This window comes from Protomyctophum bolini (genome assembly GCF_963924005.1).
Source record: "Protomyctophum bolini genome assembly, chromosome: 2".
NCBI classification, from domain to species: Eukaryota; Metazoa; Chordata; class Actinopteri; order Myctophiformes; family Myctophidae; genus Protomyctophum; species Protomyctophum bolini.
This window is the reverse complement of record NC_137863.1, coordinates 6,540,370-6,560,400: the sequence shown is the minus strand read 5'-3', so window position 1 is coordinate 6,560,400 and position 20,031 is coordinate 6,540,370. Positions and strand designations below refer to the sequence as shown.

The following is a 20,031-nucleotide window of genomic DNA, read 5'->3' as shown; positions in this document are numbered from 1 at the left end:
CTCTCGGTTAACAGCCGAGCGCGCTAACCAATTGCGCCACAGAGACTGTTTGTAGCTCCATTTTTATTTTGAAATAATAATTTAAATAATATTTAACTAACTTAGGACTCAAACCAAAAACCTTTGACATGCCTAGAAGTCCAATACTATCCTTTGCAACACAGAGCTCCAAGCTTTAATGCCATTTAAATGCAACGTCCCTGGGTGGGCTTGAACCACCATCCTCTCGGTTAACAGCCGAGCGCGCTAACCAATTGCGCCACAGAGACTGTTTCTAGCTCCATTTTTATTTTGAAATAATAATTTAAATAATATTTTAAATAATATTTAACTAATAATTTGGGACTCAAACCAAAAACCTTTGACATGCCTAGAAATCCAATACTATCCTTTGCAACACAGAGCTCCAAGCTTTAATGCCATTTAAATGGAACGTCCCTGGGTGGGCTTGAACCACCATCCTCTCGGTTAACAGCCGAGCGCGCTAACCAATTGCGCCACAGAGACTGTTTGTAGCTCCATTTTTATTTTGAAATAATAATTTAAATAATATTTTAAATAATATTTAATAATTTGGGACTCAAACCAAAAACCTTTGACATGCCTAGAAGTCCAATACTATCCTTTGCAACAAAGAGCTCCAAGCTTTAATGCCATTTAAATACAACGTCCCTGGGTGGGCTTGAACCACCATCCTCTCGGTTAACAGCCGAGCGCGCTAACCAATTGCGCCACAGAGACTGTTTGTAGCTCCATTTTTATTTTGAAATAATAATTTAAATAATATTTTAAATAATATTTAACTAATTTGGGACTCAAACCAAAAACCTTTGACATGCCTAGAAATCCAATACTATCCTTTGCAACACAGAGCTCCAAGCTTTAATGCCATTTAAATGCAAAGTCCCTGGGTGGGCTTGAACCACCATCCTCTCGGTTAACAGCCGAGCGCGCTAACCAATTGCGCCACAGAGACTGTTAGTCACTGCATTTGTATTTTTAAATAATAATTTAAATAACAATTTAACTAATAATTTGGGACTCAAACCAAAAACCTTTGACATGCCTAGAAGTCCAATACTATCCTTTGCAACACAGAGCTCCAAGCTTTAATGCCATTTAAATGCAACGTCCCTGGGTGGGCTTGAACCACCATCCTCTCGGTTAACAGCCGAGCGCGCTAACCAATTGCGCCACAGAGACTGTTTGTAGCTCCATTTTCATTTTGAAATAATAATTTAAATAATAATTTAAATAATATTTAACTAATAATTTGGGACTCAAACCAAAAACCTTTGACATGCCTAGAAGTCCAATACTATCCTTTGCAACACAGAGCTCCAAGCTTTAATGCCATTTAAATGCAACGTCCCTGGGTGGGCTTGAACCACCATCCTCTCGGTTAACAACCGAGCGCGCTAACCAATTACGCCACAGAGACTGTTAGTCGCTGCATTTGTATTTTTAAATAATAATTTAAATAATAATTTAACTAATAATATGGGACTCAAACCAAAAACCTTTGACATGCCTAGAAGTCCAATACTATCCTTTGCAACACAGAGCTCCAAGCTTTAATGCCATTTAAATGCAACGTCCCTGGGTGGGCTTGAACCACCATCCTCTCGGTTAACAGCCGAGCGCGCTAACCAATTGCGCCACAGAGACTGTTAGTCGCTGCATTTGTATTTTTAAATAATAATTTAAATAACAATTTAACTAATAATTTGGGACTCAAACAAAAAACCTTTGACATGCCTAGAAGTCCAATACTATCCTTTGCAACACAGAGCTCCAAGCTTTAATGCCATTTAAATGCACAATATTTAAATGCAACGTCCCTGGGTGGGCTTGAACCACCATCCTCTCGGTTAACAGCCGAGCGCGCTAACCAATTGCGCCACAGAGACTGTTAGTAGCTGCATTTGTATTTTTAAATAATAATTTAAATAAAAAATTAAATAATATTTAAATAATAATTTGGGACTCAAACAAAAAACCTTTGACATGCCTAGAAGTCCAATACTATCCTTTGCAACACAGAGCTCCAAGCTTTAATGCCATTTAAATGCAACGTCCCTGGGTGGGCTTGAACCACCATCCTCTCGGTTAACAGCCGAGCGCGCTAACCAATTGCGCCACAGAGACTGTTTGTAGCTCCATTTTTATTTTGAAATAATAATTTAAATAATATTTTAAATAATATTTAACTAATAATTTGGGACTCAAACCAAAAACCTTTGACATGCCTAGAAGTCCAATACTATCCTTTGCAACACAGAGCTCCAAGCTTTAATGCCATTTAAATGCAACGTCCCTGGGTGGGCTTGAACCACCATCCTCTCGGTTAACAGCCGAGCGCGCTAACCAATTGCGGCACAGAGACTGTTTGTAGCTACATTTTTATTTTGAAATAATAATTTAAATAATATTTTAAATAATATTTAACTAATAATTTGGGACTCAAACCAAAAACCTTTGACATGCCTAGAAGTCCAATACTATCCTTTGCAACACAGAGCTCCAAGCTTTAATGCCATTTAAATGCAACGTCCCTGGGTGGGCTTGAACCACCATCCTCTCGGTTAACAGCCGAGCGCGCTAACCAATTGCGCCACAGAGACTGTTTGTAGCTCCATTTTTATTTTGAAATAATAATTTAAATAATATTTTAAATAATATTTAACTCATTTGGGACTCAAACCAAAAACCTTTGACATGCCTAGAAGTCCAATACTATCCTTTGCAACACAGAGCTCCAAGCTTTAATGCCATTTAAATGCAACGTCCCTGGGTGGGCTTGAACCACCATCCTCTCGGTTAACAGCCGAGCGCGCTAACCAATTGCGCCACAGAGACTGTCAGTCACTGCATTTGTATTTTTAAATAATAATTTAAATAAAAATTTAACTAATAATTTGGGACTCAAACCAAAAACCTTTGACATGCCTAGAAGTCCAATACTATCCTTTGCAACACAGAGCTCCAAGCTTTAATGCCATTTAAATGCAACGTCCCTGGGTGGGCTTGAACCACCATCCTCTCGGTTAACAGCCGAGCGCGCTAACCAATTGCGCCACAGAGACTGTTTGTAGCTCCATTTTTATTTTGAAATAATAATTTAAATAATATTTTAAATAATATTTAATAATTTGGGACTCAAACCAAAAACCTTTGACATGCCTAGAAGTCCAATACTATCCTTTGCAACACAGAGCTCCAAGCTTTAATGCCATTTAAATACAACGTCCCTGGGTGGGCTTGAACCACCATCCTCTCGGTTAACGGCCGAGCGCGCTAACCAATTGCGCCACAGAGACTGTTTGTAGCTCCATTTTTATTTTGAAATAATAATTTAAATAATATTTTAAATAATATTTAACTAATTTGGGACTCAAACCAAAAACCTTTGACATGCCTAGAAATCCAATACTATCCTTTGCAACACAGAGCTCCAAGCTTTAATGCCATTTAAATGCAACGTCCCTGGGTGGGCTTGAACCACCATCCTCTCGGTTAACAGCCGAGCGCGCTAACCAATTGCGCCACAGAGACTGTTAGTCACTGCATTTGTATTTTTAAATAATAATTTAAATAACAATTTAACTAATAATTTGGGACTCAAACCAAAAACCTTTGACATGCCTAGAAGTCCAATACTATCCTTTGCAACACAGAGCTCCAAGCTTTAATGCCATTTAAATGCAACGTCCCTGGGTGGGCTTGAACCACCATCCTCTCGGTTAACAGCCGAGCGCGCTAACCAATTGCGCCACAGAGACTGTTTGTAGCTCCATTTTTATTTTGAAATAATAATTTAAATAATAATTTAAATAATATTTAACTAATAATTTGGGACTCAAACCAAAAACCTTTGACATGCCTAGAAGTCCAATACTATCCTTTGCAACACAGAGCTCCAAGCTTTAATGCCATTTAAGTGCAACGTCCCTGGGTGGGCTTGAACCACCATCCTCTCGGTTAACAGCCGAGCGCGCTAACCAATTGCGCCACAGAGACTGTTTGTAGCTCCATTTTTATTTTGAAATAATAATTTAAATAATATTTAATAATTTGGGACTCAAACCAAAAACCTTTGACATGCCTAGAAGTCCAATACTATCCTTTGCAACACAGAGCTCCAAGCTTTAATGCCATTTAAATGCAACGTCCCTGGGTGGGCTTGAACCACCATCCTCTCGGTTAACAGCCGAGCGCGCTAACCAATTGCGCCACAGAGACTGTTTGTAGCTCCATTTTTATTTTGAAATAATAATTTAAATAATATTTTAAATAATATTTAACTAATTTGGGACTCAAACCAAAAACCTTTGACATGCCTAGAAGTCCAATACTATCCTTTGCAACACAGAGCTCCAAGCTTTAATGCCATTTAAATGCAAACGTCCCTGGGTGGGCTTGAACCACCATCCTCTCGGTTAACAGCCGAGCGCGCTAACCAATTGCGCCACAGAGACTGTTAGTCACTGCATTTGTATTTTTAAATAATAATTGAAATAACAATTTAACTAATAATTTGGGACTCAAACCAAAAACCTTTGACATGCCTAGAAGTCCAATACTATCCTTTGCAACACAGAGCTCCAAGCTTTAATGCCATTTAAATGCAACGTCCCTGGGTGGGCTTGAACCACCATCCTCTCGGTTAACAGCCGAGCGCGCTAACCAATTGGGCCACAGAGACTGATAGTCGCTGCATTTGTATTTTTAAATAATAATTTAAATAACAATTTAACTAATAATTTGGGACTCAAACAAAAAACCTTTGACATGCCTAGAAGTCCAATACTATCCTTTGCAACACAGAGCTCCAAGCTTTAATGCCATTTAAATGCAACGTCCCTGGGTGGGCTTGAACCACCATCCTCTCGGTTAACAGCCGAGCGCGCTAACCAATTGCGCCACAGAGACTGTTTGTAGCTCCATTTTTATTTTGAAATAATAATTTAAATAATATTTTAAATAATATTTAACTAATAATTTCGGACTCAAACCAAAAACCTTTGACATGCCTAGAAGTCCAATACTATCCTTTGCAACACAGAGCTCCAAGCTTTAATGCCATTTAAATGCAACGTCCCTGGGTGGGCTTGAACCACCATCCTCTCGGTTAACAGCCGAGCGCGCTAACCAATTGCGCCACAGAGACTGTTTGTAGCTCCATTTTTATTTTGAAATAATAATTTAAATAATATTTTAAATAATATTTAATAATTTGGGACTCAAACCAAAAACCTTTGACATGCCTAGAAGTCCAATACTATCCTTTGCAACACAGAGCTCCAAGCTTTAATGCCATTTAAATACAACGTCCCTGGGTGGGCTTGAACCACCATCCTCTCGGTTAACAGCCGAGCGCGCTAACCAATTGCGCCACAGAGACTGTTAGTCACTGCATTTGTATTTTTAAATAATAATTTAAATAACAATTTAACAAATAATTTGGGACTCAAACCAAAAACCTTTGACATGCCTAGAAGTCCAATACTATCCTTTGCAACACAGAGCTCCAAGCTTTAATGCCATTTAAATGCAACGTCCCTGGGTGGGCTTGAACCACCATCCTCTCGGTTAACAGCCGAGCGCGCTAACCAATTGCGCCACAGAGACTGTTTGTAGCTCCATTTTTATTTTGAAATAATAATTTAAATAATATTTTAAATAATATTTAACTAATAATTTGGGACTCAAACCAAAAACCTTTGACATGCCTAGAAGTCCAATACTATCCTTTGCAACACAGAGCTCCAAGCTTTAATGCCATTTAAATCCAACGTCCCTGGGTGGGCTTGAACCACCATCCTCTCGGTTAACAGCCGAGCGCGCTAACCAATTGCGCCACAGAGACTGTTTGTAGCTCCATTTTTATTTTGAAATAATAATTTAAATAATATTTAATAATTTGGGACTCAAACCAAAAACCTTTGACATGCCTAGAAGTCCAATACTATCCTTTGCAACACAGAGCTCCAAGCTTTAATGCCATTTAAATGCAACGTCCCTGGCTGGGCTTGAACCACCATCCTCTCGGTTAACAGCCGAGCGCGCTAACCAATTGCGCCACAGAGACTGTTTGTAGCTCCATTTTTATTTTGAAATAATAATTTAAATAATATTTTAAATAATATTTAACTAATTTGGGACTCAAACCAAAAACCTTTGACATGCCTAGAAGTCCAATACTATCCTTTGCAACACAGAGCTCCAAGCTTTAATGCCATTTAAATGCAAACGTCCCTGGGTGGGCTTGAACCACCATCCTCTCGGTTAACAGCCGAGCGCGCTAACCAATTGCGCCACAGAGACTGTTAGTCACTGCATTTGTATTTTTAAATAATAATTGAAATAACAATTTAACTAATAATTTGGGACTCAAACCAAAAACCTTTGACATGCCTAGAAGTCCAATACTATCCTTTGCAACACAGAGCTCCAAGCTTTAATGCCATTTAAATGCAACGTCCCTGGGTGGGCTTGAACCACCATCCTCTCGGTTAACAGCCGAGCGCGCTAACCAATTGCGCCACAGAGACTGTTTGTAGCTCCATTTTTATTTTGAAATAATAATTTAAATAATATTTTAAATAATATTTAACTAATAATTTGGGACTCAAACCAAAAACCTTTGACATGCCTAGAAGTCCAATACTATCCTTTGCAACACAGAGCTCCAAGCTTTAATGCCATTTAAATGCAACGTCCCTGGGTGGGCTTGAACCACCATCCTCTCGGTTAACAGCCGAGCGCGCTAAGCAATTGCGCCACAGAGACTGTTAGTCGCTGCATTTGTATTTTTAAATAATAATTTAAATAACAATTTAACTAATAATTTGGGACTCAAACAAAAAACCTTTGACATGCCTAGAAGTCCAATACTATCCTTTGCAACACAGAGCTCCAAGCTTTAATGCCATTTAAATACAACGTCCCTGGGTGGGCTTGAACCACCATCCTCTCGGTTAACAGCCGAGCGCGCTAACCAATTGCGCCACAGAGACTGTTAGTCACTGCATTTGTATTTTTAAATAATAATTTAAATAACAATTTAACTAATAATTTGGGACTCAAACCAAAAACCTTTGACATGCCTAGAAGTCCAATACTATCCTTGCAACACAGAGCTCCAAGCTTTAATGCCATTTAAATGCAACGTCCCTGGGTGGGCTTGAACCACCATCCTTTTGGTTAACAGCCGAGCGCGCTAACCAATTGCGCCACAGAGACTGTTTGTAGCTCCATTTTTATTTTGAAATAATAATTTAAATAATATTTTAAATAATATTTAACTAATAATTTGGGACTCAAACCAAAAACCTTTGACATGCCTAGAAGTCCAATACTATCCTTTGCAACACAGAGCTCCAAGCTTTAATGCCATTTAAATCCAACGTCCCTGGGTGGGCTTGAACCACCATCCTCTCGGTTAACAGCCGAGCGCGCTAACCAATTGCGCCACAGAGACTGTTTGTAGCTCCATTTTTATTTTGAAATAATAATTTAAATAATATTTAATAATTTGGGACTCAAACCAAAAACCTTTGACATGCCTAGAAGTCCAATACTATCCTTTGCAACACAGAGCTCCAAGCTTTAATGCTATTTAAATGCAACGTCCCTGGGTGGGCTTGAACCACCATCCTCTCGGTTAACAGCCGAGCGCGCTAACCAATTGCGCCACAGAGACTGTTTGTAGCTCCATTTTTATTTTGAAATAATAATTTAAATAATATTTTAAATAATATTTAACTAATTTGGGACTCAAACCAAAAACCTTTGACATGCCTAGAAGTCCAATACTATCCTTTGCAACACAGAGCTCCAAGCTTTAATGCCATTTAAATGCAAACGTCCCTGGGTGGGCTTGAACCACCATCCTCTCGGTTAACAGCCGAGCGCGCTAACCAATTGCGCCACAGAGACTGTTAGTCACTGCATTTGTATTTTTAAATAATAATTGAAATAACAATTTAACTAATAATTTGGGACTCAAACCAAAAACCTTTGACATGCCTAGAAGTCCAATACTATCCTTTGCAACACAGAGCTCCAAGCTTTAATGCCATTTAAATGCAACGTCCCTGGGTGGGCTTGAACCACCATCCTCTCGGTTAACAGCCGAGCGCGCTAACCAATTGCGCCACAGAGACTGTTTGTAGCTCCATTTTTATTTTGAAATAATAATTTAAATAATATTTTAAATAATATTTAACTAATAATTTGGGACTCAAACCAAAAACCTTTGACATGCCTAGAAGTCCAATACTATCCTTTGCAACACAGAGCTCCAAGCTTTAATGCCATTTAAATGCAACGTCCCTGGGTGGGCTTGAACCACCATCCTCTCGGTTAACAGCCGAGCGCGCTAACCAATTGCGCCACAGAGACTGTTAGTCGCTGCATTTGTATTTTTAAATAATAATTTAAATAATAATTTAACTAATAATTTGGGACTCAAACCAAAAACCTTTGACATGCCTAGAAGTCCAATACTATCCTTTGCAACACAGAGCTCCAAGCTTTAATGCCATTTAAATGCAATGTCCCTGGGTGGGCTTGAACCACCATCCTCTCGGTTAACAGCCGAGCGCGCTAACCAATTGCGCCACAGAGACTGTTAGTCGCTGCATTTGTATTTTTAAATAATAATTTAAATAACAATTTAACTAATAATTTGGGACTCAAACAAAAAACCTTTGACATGCCTAGAAGTCCAATACTCTCCTTTGCAACACAGAGCTCCAAGCTTTAATGCCATTTAAATGCACAATATTTAAATGCAACGTCCCTGGGTGGGCTTGAACCACCATCCTCTCGGTTAACAGCCGAGCGCCCTAACCAATTGCGCCACAGAGACTGTTAGTAGCTGCATTTGTATTTTTAAATAATAATTTAAAAAACAATTTAAATAATATTTAAATAATAATTTGGGACTCAAACAAAAAACCTTTGACATGCCTAGAAGTCCAATACTATCCTTTGCAACACAGAGCTCCAAGCTTTAATGCCATTTAAATGCAACGTCCCTGGGTGGGCTTGAACCACCATCCTCTCGGTTAACAGCCGAGCGCGCTAACCAATTGCACCACAGAGACTGTTTGTAGCTCCATTTTTATTTTGAAATAATAATTTAAATAATATTTTAAATAATATTTAACTAATAATTTGGGACTCAAACCAAAAACCTTCGACATGCCTAGAAGTCCAATACTATCCTTTGCAACACAGAGCTCCAAGCTTTAATGCCATTTAAATGCAACGTCCCTGGGTGGGCTTGAACCACCATCCTCTCGGTTAACAGCCGAGCGCGCTAACCAATTGCGCCACAGAGACTGTTAGTCGCTGCATTTGTATTTTTAAATAATAATTTAAATAATAATTTAACTAATAATTTGGGACTCAAACCAAAAACCTTTGACATGCCTAGAAGTCCAATACTATCCTTTGCAACACAGAGCTCCAAGCTTTAATGCCATTTAAATGCAACGTCCTTGGATGGGCTTGAACCACCATCCTCTCGGTTAACAGCCGAGCGCGCTAACCAATTGCGCCACAGAGACTGTTAGTAGGTGCATTTTTATTTTTTAATAAAAATTTAAATAATATTTTAAATAATATTTAATTGCACGGCTGGGATTTGAACCGAGGATGTCCTGTTTACTAGAGAGGTACTTTATCAGTAGGCCCAATTTCCAATCTGATCCCTTATTGACTCACTGAGCCCTCACTGACTGCATCTGCATCTGATGTCACTTAAGTCAGTGAGGGTGCAGGTCTTGAGGAAGGCGATTGGAATTGGGCCTAAGGTGCCGTTCACACCTGAGAGACAGCTGTCTCCTCGGTGCCTCCTGTCTCTTCTGTGTGTCGCATGGCTCGCAGTGCAATTTCAATGCGAGTCACGTGGCTTGGCGAGACAACCTTGTTCCATGGGGGGGGGGGGGCAGAAGACAGCCAGGGAGTCCCCATTGAGACCCCGTGCGAGACAGGAGGCAAAATGAGAGAGTAAAATGGCCACCATGACACTATCGACAAAGAATGGAAAGGTACAATGTTTACCCAGGGTAACTGGACTAAGCTCAAGAACTTGTTCACAGCCAGGCCCTGCTCATAGAACATTTCATGGTAGGGGTTCAATGCCTTCTCCAAGGGCACTTCAGCGGTGGTAATCTTAAGGTGCCTGTCCGGGGATACGAACTAGCTACCTTCCGATATCAAGACCGCTCTGCAAACCGTTCGGGCACCGCTGCCCCTTAACAAAATGCTGACAAAATGCTTGTTCCTTGTCATCTCATCAGGTTGGAGCTGGTGCTATTGGTTGTGAGATTCTGAAGAACTTTGCATCCATTGGCCTCGGTGCTGGGGAAGGAGGTCGTGTCATCGTCACCGACATGGACTCCATAGAAAGATCCAACTTAAACCGCCAGTTCCTTTTCCGGTCTCAGGACATTGGGGTGAGATACAATCAGATACAATAGTGCAATACAATCATTATGTTGTTTTTACACCAGTATCTGGTATAATTTACCATCAATTAACCATTTAACCTGGGGGCAATTTGGGCATTTATTTATTGTAAAACATAGATGTTTCATAAAATAGCAGATGTACAAGCTCGCAGTCGCAACACGTTTGAATTAATATATATTTTTAAAGCAATGTTTATTTAATGACCGTACGTGCCTACATTTCTTTGTAGCATTCCTTTGTCAAAATAACAAGAACACAACACTTTGATGGTAAGACTTTTACTCTGACTGGAAACTCTTTTACAGTATATTGTTGACATATAGATTTAGGTTTAGGTTTGGGTTTGTTTAGGCTTTCCTGCGTGACCCGGTGACGTGGACAGTTAAAAGGTCATCGCTGCTGGTGCTGAGTGCTGACGTATTCTACTAATCTCAGATTATTTCTTGTCAGCATCTATGTACGTACAGAATGATGTCACGTCTTCTGTGTCAATATACTGTACCAGAAAAGTGTTTCCAACCTTCCGTCAACTGTCTTCTCTGACACACTTAATGCAGTGGTTCTCAAAAAACCCCATGGGTCCTCGAGGGGGTTAAGGGTGTCCCACTAAATTAGTTGTAATGCTTGCTACAGTATGCATCCAATCTCTAAAATGGATTATGCATTATAAGCATACTTATAATAACACTTATATAATGCTATATTATTGTTCTTATATGCAATCATAACAGATTATGAATCCTCTTATAATGACTCATAAAATCAAGTATTATAATACTTCATAAATACTGGTCACTCACTGACCTTTTCTTTCTCACGAGACATGGCCAAACCATTTGGGTCCCCAGCCCAAAATGTTGAGAACCCGTGCCCTAGGGTAGGTACCCTCACAAAAAACGGGAAGCACCCTATGATCCGACGGACCATTGCTCCGAAGGAGCATTGGTCCGAGGTGCGCTGGGGGTCGGGAGAGGGTGGGTGGTTAGGTTTAGGTGTCTGCCCCGGGGGAGGTTAGGGTAAGGGTTTGAGGTAGGTTGTCGATCGGACCAATGGACCGTCGGCATATTGACGCGGACCCACAAAAAACATGCAGTCATCCTGGTCTCTAAACTGCCTCCCCTTGGCCAGCCGGGGCGCCTGATGGAGCAGAAAGGAACTGGTTGGAATAACGTGTTCTTCCAACACGCTACGTTCAACCGTGTAATCTCCCCCCCTGTCAGGTGCAAATAAGTGGCTTGGACTCCTCATGCATAGAAGGAAGCATGAGGTCCGTCCGTTGCTCTCCCCAGGTTGGCAGAGGAAGTGTAGCGCCCGGGATTACATTAGATAATTGACACTGGGTGTCATTTTTTTTTTACAGCCGAGCGCACTAACCAATTGCGCCACAGAGACTTTGAGTTTCTTGTTTTTTAAAGTAAAATCTCAATTTGGTACAGTGACAGTACATTCTGAAAAAATGGTTTGGTTTGTTATATAAACGAAATATTTTGAAAACGCACACCTGCATGCATACATGTACGACAGTACGAGCAACTCTAGAGGGACTCGAACAGTCAACCTATGAATATCTTATCTTTTTCAACATGCCTAGTAATCCAATGCAACACAGAGTCACAATACAATAATACTGTGAACCGCTCTAGCTATTTATCAATATATAGAGTCCATGACATGGATGTGGTCCAGCAATGGTGAACTGTCAGATAAACTAAACAATAATATTTTATTCTGCATTGAAATGCAAAGAGTGAAATATTATTGTTACTGTCAGGCCAATCTGGGAACCCATCTGCAAAATAGGATTTTGTTTTTGTCTTGAGAGATTACTGTCAGGCAGAAACCTTGTATCCTGCTACCCTAATAGACAGGGGTACATGAGCACCTGGCCGTTCATTCGTGCTCTATCTCCGACCAAGCCACACTTCCACCACACATCTCTCTATGCAAAATAAAACCTGCACACTCCCACAAAAGACATAGACTACATTGCATTCGCCAAAAATGTCTTCTTTACTGTTTAAATATTACTTTTCTGAAACACGCTATTCTTGCTCAACCTCAACAGCCTACGTCAGAATCGTCATGTTGGCGTCTACTACGCCAACTACGTTCACTTAATGGGGCCAGTCCTTCACAGTGACACACGCGTTAGATCAACCACGCGACCGGGATGGTTTCTACCCCTCAATGTCGTGCCTACTCTACACTGCCATCCGAAGGCCCCTCCCCCTTTCACTGCTCCTGTGTGTGACCTGTGAACTACTCTCTGACTGCACTGTGGCTTGATTTATATGTGCGAGGTTGAAATGTAATGCACATAAATTAATTATAGGTCCAGCAAGCAAATCATGATTGTCTGTTTGTGCTCAATAGGTCACCATCACATTCCGATTTTAGGTGTTGTGTTTTCTATGACATTTATTTGGGCCAGTAGTTTCATATCTATCCTTTTTCCGACCAACACAGAACATGCTAACGGTGTTAGCGCGTTAGCATCCATCTTGCTTTTGCTTTATATGTGCGAGGTGGAAATGTAATGCACATAAATTAATTATAGGTCCAGCAAGCAAATCATGATTGTCTGTTTGTGCTCAATAGGTCACCATCACATTCCGATTTTAGGTGTTGTGTTTTGTATGACACTTTGGCCAGTAGTTTCATATCTATCCTTTTTCCTTTGACCAACACAGACCATGCTAACGGTGTTAGCGCGTTAGCATCACACAGCTTACAGCGTCAGTGTTGCATGAATACTTTCAACCATGACAATGCCGACTACTTTTGCTACACACACTTCCCAAGGATTATGGAGATGTCTTTATTTTTTTTTTAAGGTTGAGAAATGAAATAATTATGGTCGTTTCTAATCTCAGCATTTCACAAGAGAAAGACGTGGATGCCTTTCGCTGCGCTGTTGGCGTTGCCATGTCTCATAGAAACAAGTAAATAGGTCTTTAAAAATAATCCCAAAACAAGCGCATATAACAGGGGTCTGTAACCTATTTTAAATGAAGTGCCATGTTTTTATTTTCTAGATAGTGAGTCAGCCACAAGCTCACATCACAACAATAATCCATGTAATAATCACAATAACAATACTAATAATAATAATCATAATAATCCTGCTACCCTAATAGACAGGGGTACATAAGCACATGGCCGTTTATCCAACATCTTTCTCCGACCCAACCACACTTTCACCACACATCTCTATATGCAAAATAAATTCGGCACACTCCCAGAATACATATAGGCTACATTTCATTGAAAGAAATGTCTTAATTACTGAATAAATATTACTTTTGTCAACCACGCCATTGTTGCTCAACATCACCAGCCTACGTCAGAATCGTCATGTTGGCGTCTACTACGCCAACTACGTTCACTTATTGGGGCCAGTCCTTCACAGTGACACACGCGTTAGATGAACCACGCGACCGGGATGGTTTCTACCCCTCAATGTCGTGCATTTGCTGCGCCCTTCTAATGCTGCGCCACGCCTACTCTATACTGCTCCATGCGACTCGAACAGCGTCAGCAGCAGCAGCTCCGAGCCTCCGTCAGAAAGGCTGCCCACAGCACTGCACAGCCCCACACCCAAATGAATCGAATGAATGAATAAGGCGCTTATATCGCTATTGCTCAGTGGATGGGACATTTACATTAAAAGCAATCGGATGGACGCGTGGATAACGGCATGGTTGTGTGCAATCGGAGGGAAAGCTTCCATAATCCATATAGCTTCCATGCTAGCTGCTTCAGACACAGGGGAGGGGAGGGAGAAATAGTGCGAAATAGCGCTTATGCAACAATTACCCTAAAACACAAACACCTCAACTCGATGTCATTGTGAATAAGAATTTCGAGCTAAATAATATTTTTTGGAAGGACACTTTCACCCAGTATGAAGCTAAATGTGGAAGCCGTGTGTGTCACACCAAAACGGCTGACCTATAGAATCCTGTAACCAGCCTCTCGCACTGCCTGCGAGTTGGCTCCGTCTAAGGCTCTGTCTTATGAGCAAATTTAGAACTTCCGGTCTGACAGCTAGCAGATTTAAGACATCCGGTTGCTTTCAGAATAAAATAAGATTATTTAATTCGTTAATTAAATAATTTTTACATTACATTATTAGTATTATTATTACATTACAGTTATTGTAAAGACACACATTATGTTTCTGTGTAAAAATAAGTAATTAAATAACATAAAAAAGTTATCTAAATGGATAAATGCTATTCACTGGAGTGCATGGACTTTATAAAGTGGACACTGGACAAAAGACGGCTCCGCCAGGCAACTATCTGGACATACCCACGCGTTTGGGAAGATGTCCTCTACCACCCCACAGTCTCCGCTAAGCGGGAGAGGTGTAAAATTCACAGCAGCAGAGCTTCTACTGGGGTCAATGCAAAAAAATGTACCGTTTCCGGACCCAGAATGGACACTGGACAAAGAGGCCTCCGCGAGGCAACTATCTGGACATACCCACGCGTCCGGGGAGATGTCCTCTACCACCCCACAGTCTCCGCTAAGCGGGAGAGGTGTACAATTCAGAGCAGCAGACCTTCTATTGGGGTCAACACTCAAAAAAGTGCCGTTTCCAGACCCAGAATGGACACTGGACAAAGAGGCCTCCGCGAGGCAACTATCTGGACATACCCACGCGTCCGGGGAGATGTCCTCTACCACCCCACAGTCTCCGCTAAGCGAGAGAGGTGTAAAATTCAGAGCAGCAGAGCTTCTACTGGGGTCAATGCAAAATAAATTACCGTTTCCGGACCCAGACTGGACACTGGACAAAAGACGGCTCCGCGAGGCAACTATCTGGACATACCCACGCGTCCGGGGAGATGTCCTCTACCACCCCACAGTCTCCGCTAAGCGGGAGAGGTGTAAAATTCAGAGCAGCAGACCTTCTATTGGGGTCAACACTCAAAAAAGTGCCGTTTCCAGACCCAGAATGGACACTGGACAAAGAGGCCTCCGCGAGGCAACTATCTGGACATACCCACGCGTCCGGGGAGATGTCCTCTACCACCCCACAGTCTCCGCTAAGCGAGTAAATGGGTGCTTATATTTCTATGTGAAATGTGGTGATGCTGGCATCACAATAGATGCCAGCATCACGCTGCCTCCGTCTAATAAGCACATTTACAACTTCCTGTTTGGAAACCGAAACAGATGCTTCTGACATTTGCCTGTGCGTGCTTAATCGTTGTACTTCTGAACACATTTCCCAAATCTCAGTGATTTATCCACACATCGCTCTGTGTGTGTGTGTGTGTGTGTGTGTGTGTGTGTGTGTGTGTGTGTGTGTGTGTGTGTGTGTGTGTGTGTGTGTGTGTGTCGCGTCGCCCTCCAGCTGCAATTGCGAGTGTGCGCTGTGTGCAGGGCACACTACTGAGTTTAAAACCACAGCTGAAACATGAAGTGGAGTCTGTCAATTCCCGCAATTTCCTTCTTCCCATATTGCGCTGCAACGACACTAGGATTGAGCCCCCCGAAGGGGGGCGAAATTCTAGTTCATCTGTATTCATACCGGCATTTCATCTTTTATATTTTTAATAAATCAATGCCATGTTTTATACATCATCGTATGATTTTTGCAACATTTTGAAAATTCACTATTAACCAGTGTTGGGTGTAACGGCGCTATTAATAATGACGTTATGTAACGGACTACTTTTGGTAACTAAACTAATTTTGCAATTTAGAAGTTTGTTATTTAGTTACTTTTCAAAAGAAGTAATCCCGTTATTATAATGTGTCCCTGTTCATTTTGTTGGCAAGATTTAAAAATAATAAAGCCCCTTAGCCCCGACTGCCTGCGGAGTTTATTTCTCCTGCCTTCTGTGTGATTTATCCTTCCAAGCCCACTATACCATGTACTATACATCCTGCGTCTACTACATCCTGTAGTTCACTTAAGAAATAAAAGTATTGTTACAAGTAGATTTTATTTTGAAGGGGAAGAGGAAGTTGTTTCGGTCGTAGCCAGCTACCATGACAGTCGACTAGAAGGGCCGGCACTGCCGCGTGGTACGTGGAATAATAATAACAACAACATGCTTTTAGCCAAAGTTCATAAAAACCGCATGCGTCTATGACTTAAACAATGTAGGCTAAACACTTTGGAATTACGTTAAACATGGTATATCCTCCGTGGCGGCGTCATTAGGTGAGTAGGCCTATAATTAATTGTTAAGTTTCATAGTAGGCTATCATTCATCAACAACAGTTGATGCCCCCCAAAATGAACAGGTTACAGCCCTACAGGATTCTCATTCTGTTACTGTCACTGCCTGCAAGGATGGCCGCCGTGTTATTTCTTATAAAATATCTAATTCATACGTGGGTCGATCGTCGTGGGTCCACGTGGAGTTGTTGTTGTTCATGCGCCACGGTGCGCGGCGTGGAGAGGGCATCAGAGCGCAGCGCAACAGCCTAGTATGGCATATTGTCTGTACTCTCTGCACTCTTTCTGTCCAGTCCTACGTGTATAGGCTGGCGATTGTGGAGAATTATATTCGTTAATAAAGAGAGAGCTGTAAAGGGGATATTGTCTATGGTCAGTTCATGGTGTGTATCATTCTCGTTTTTAACCGGGCCGTGATAATGCGGCGCAATGACTGTAGGCAGAAGGCAGTAGCCTAGTAGATACAATGTAACCAAAACTTGCACAAGCATTAAAAAATGGGTTTTAATTGTCGGATAACGTAAAATAATCTTACTTGTTACTTTTCTCAGAAGGTAATCTGTAACGGTAAGGGATTATTTTTATGGGCAGTAATCCAGTAACCTGACGACGTTACTTTAGAAAGTAACGATGCCCAACACTGCTTTTAACATTGTAATGTTAAATCAAGTATATGTGCAGATACTAATATGTGCAGTGTTGGTTTGTTTACTACACAGTTTGAGAACCACTGCCATATATGGGCATAGTGGTCGGATCTGTGTCTCTGAACAACTGGATATCCATATATGCCTATTTATGGACGTATTGGGTTAGTTTATGGTTATGTCTGAGTGATGTGGCCGTGGTGTGCCACGCTCCAATCATAACTACATTGGATCCATTTGGAATTTGGAACACGTGTTCTTTGTTTCCATTTCCTGAAAAGTGTTCTGGACATACAAGGTTTCCACTGTGGACAGCGACATTATGTAACAACATGGCCTTGAGCCTGCACACTAACTACTGTATAGCTGGTCAGCAGTAAATGTGTGGCACAAAAAAGGCCATACATAATATTTTCCATAGGATTTCTGCTGACTGCGTGCCAGCTCATAGTCGAATCCAGATGTCTCCATAGTACGGGAACAGCACATTACTGTTTATAATGAAACGTTCATCAAATGAAATGCAGAATTCCTTTTCTGCTGCCTAAAATACTAGAGTTTCCATAAATCTGTCATTAATCATTCTTGCCCATAACTCCCAAATTACCACAATTGCATGTTTACAATTTCCCCCACTTTTTCATACACAATTACCTAGTCACACTTCCTGTTTGCTGATGCCTGATTTATATTGTAAATGTATACCTTTAACGTAACTTGAGCCTAATGTCAACTTTTATCACATCTCTCAGTCTCATCTTCATCTTTACATGTGTGTACTTGAGTCTGTATGTATAGATATGTGTGTGGTTCTGTATCTAACCACTTGTTCTACGCTTGTTTCTAACGCATCTCTCGCCTTGTAATGATTTCTTTGTTTGTTTTGCTTGCTTGCATGTATTGCTTTGTTTTGTTTGTTTCTGAACTTGTACAGTTCAGAAACTGTCGTCATTACTGTCGTAATAGGTGCATTAATGAAGCATTAATCCTCCCTCAACAGAGACAGAAATCAGAGGTTGCAGCCCAGGCAGTGCGCAGCATGAACCCCCAGATGAACATCGAGGCTCATCAGAACCGCCTGGACCCAGAAAGTGAACAGGTCTATGGGCACCACTTCTTCATGGGTCTGGATGGCGTGGTGGCAGCTCTGGATAACATAGAAGCCAGTGAGTACCTAACGGGGGACAGAAATCACAATGACACATGGGGGCAGACACAGTACGGTGACACATGGAACAGCACACAAGCCTGCAATGACAGAACTGCACTCACAGAACCCTAACACTAAAGGTGCCTGCACACTGCTGCGTTTAATCGGATTTTAGCAAGGACGTCCAGTCTGCAAGGACCTTAAATTTAAACCCCAACACTAATGGATGAGAGCACAGGCTGGCTGCAAAATAACTAACCACTCATAAAGACGCAATGGAAAAGAAGTCACAGCACACGTGTGAAAATACATTCCATTCAACTTTCAGCTGCAGTTTTCCTCCCATTGCGGAGGAAGAAGGCTTAGGATGTTTACTATGATCTCTTGCTCTTGAACTACAGTATATACTCTTTCTGTTGTGTGTAAGAGATAATAGTGATTCTCAAAACAGTTGTCCTCAAAACCCTGCCGCCTCCAGTTGCTGTGATTAGCCATGAGACGCATAGAGATAGCACTCTATGCATGCGATGCAATAGACTGCTCACCCAGTGCCACTCGCTCTCCCAGCGTCTCGTTCGGGAGTGCCTCACCAGCATCACAAACAGGATGTTGAATGAACCGAAACGTAACGGGCTTCTCAAAAGAACGTTTTTGGGATGTGTGTGCAGTCTCAATGTATGTAAACATTTAACTGGTGCATTCTTTCTAACCCTATGTTCTGTGAGTGCAGGCTCCTTGTCTGCAGCTACACAGTATTTAAATGTTGCGTCCCTGGGTGGGCTTGAACCACCATCCTCTCAGCCGAGCACGCTAACCAATTGCGCCACAGAGACTCAAAGATCCTAATTTTTAAAAGGGGGGGGGGGGGAATCTAGTTTGCTACAGTGACAGTGACCAATCACGTTCAATCCAGAATTAGCTCAAACAGGGCATTCTCTTTCTATGCCACAAAAATGTAGAATGCCTTACCAACAGACGTAAAGGATGTGAATCCCTAGTCTCCTTCAAAATTGGAAACTGTAAAAAGAGTACAGTACAAAATATGGAAATACAATCGAGTTACTCGAGTTACGTGCATTACAACCGCACACACACGCGCACGCACACACACACACACACACACAGAGACGTGGCGCATTTATAGTAGGATGACTTCAATGTTGATGTCCTGAACAGGGGTGTACCTGGACGGCCGATGCGTCCAGCACCAGAAGCCGATGTTGGAGGGAGGGACCCTTGGAGCCAAGGGCCACACCCTGGTGGTGGTGCCCCACTTGACCGAGTCCTATGGACCTGGCAAGTCCAATTCTGATGGTGCAATCCCTCTGTGTACGCTTAAGAACTTCCCTCATCGCATTGAGCACACCCTGCAGGTCAGACATGGGATGGCACTGTAAATATATATGCCTACATTCACTCACTCACTCACTCACTCACTCACTCACTCACTCAATCAATCACTCACTCAATCACTCACTTACTTGTGTATGTACTTGTAAGTATAAAGGTTTGCAGTGTACTGTACTCTACTGGATGCAGTGTACTGGTTG

General features: G+C 41.5%; 1 protein-coding gene across 1 annotated transcript in view; it reads left to right on the top strand.

The window, feature by feature from the left end:
• The window catches only part of uba7 (ubiquitin-like modifier activating enzyme 7), a 148,637-nt gene that overhangs the window by 56,820 nt on the left and 71,786 nt on the right, over positions 1-20,031 (top strand). The window contains exons 12-14 of the mRNA XM_080785611.1: positions 10,314-10,469; positions 18,332-18,497; positions 19,658-19,854. Coding sequence (XP_080641737.1) covers positions 10,314-10,469; positions 18,332-18,497; positions 19,658-19,854 — 519 coding nt within the window. The remainder of the gene's footprint in view (positions 1-10,313; positions 10,470-18,331; positions 18,498-19,657; positions 19,855-20,031) is intronic.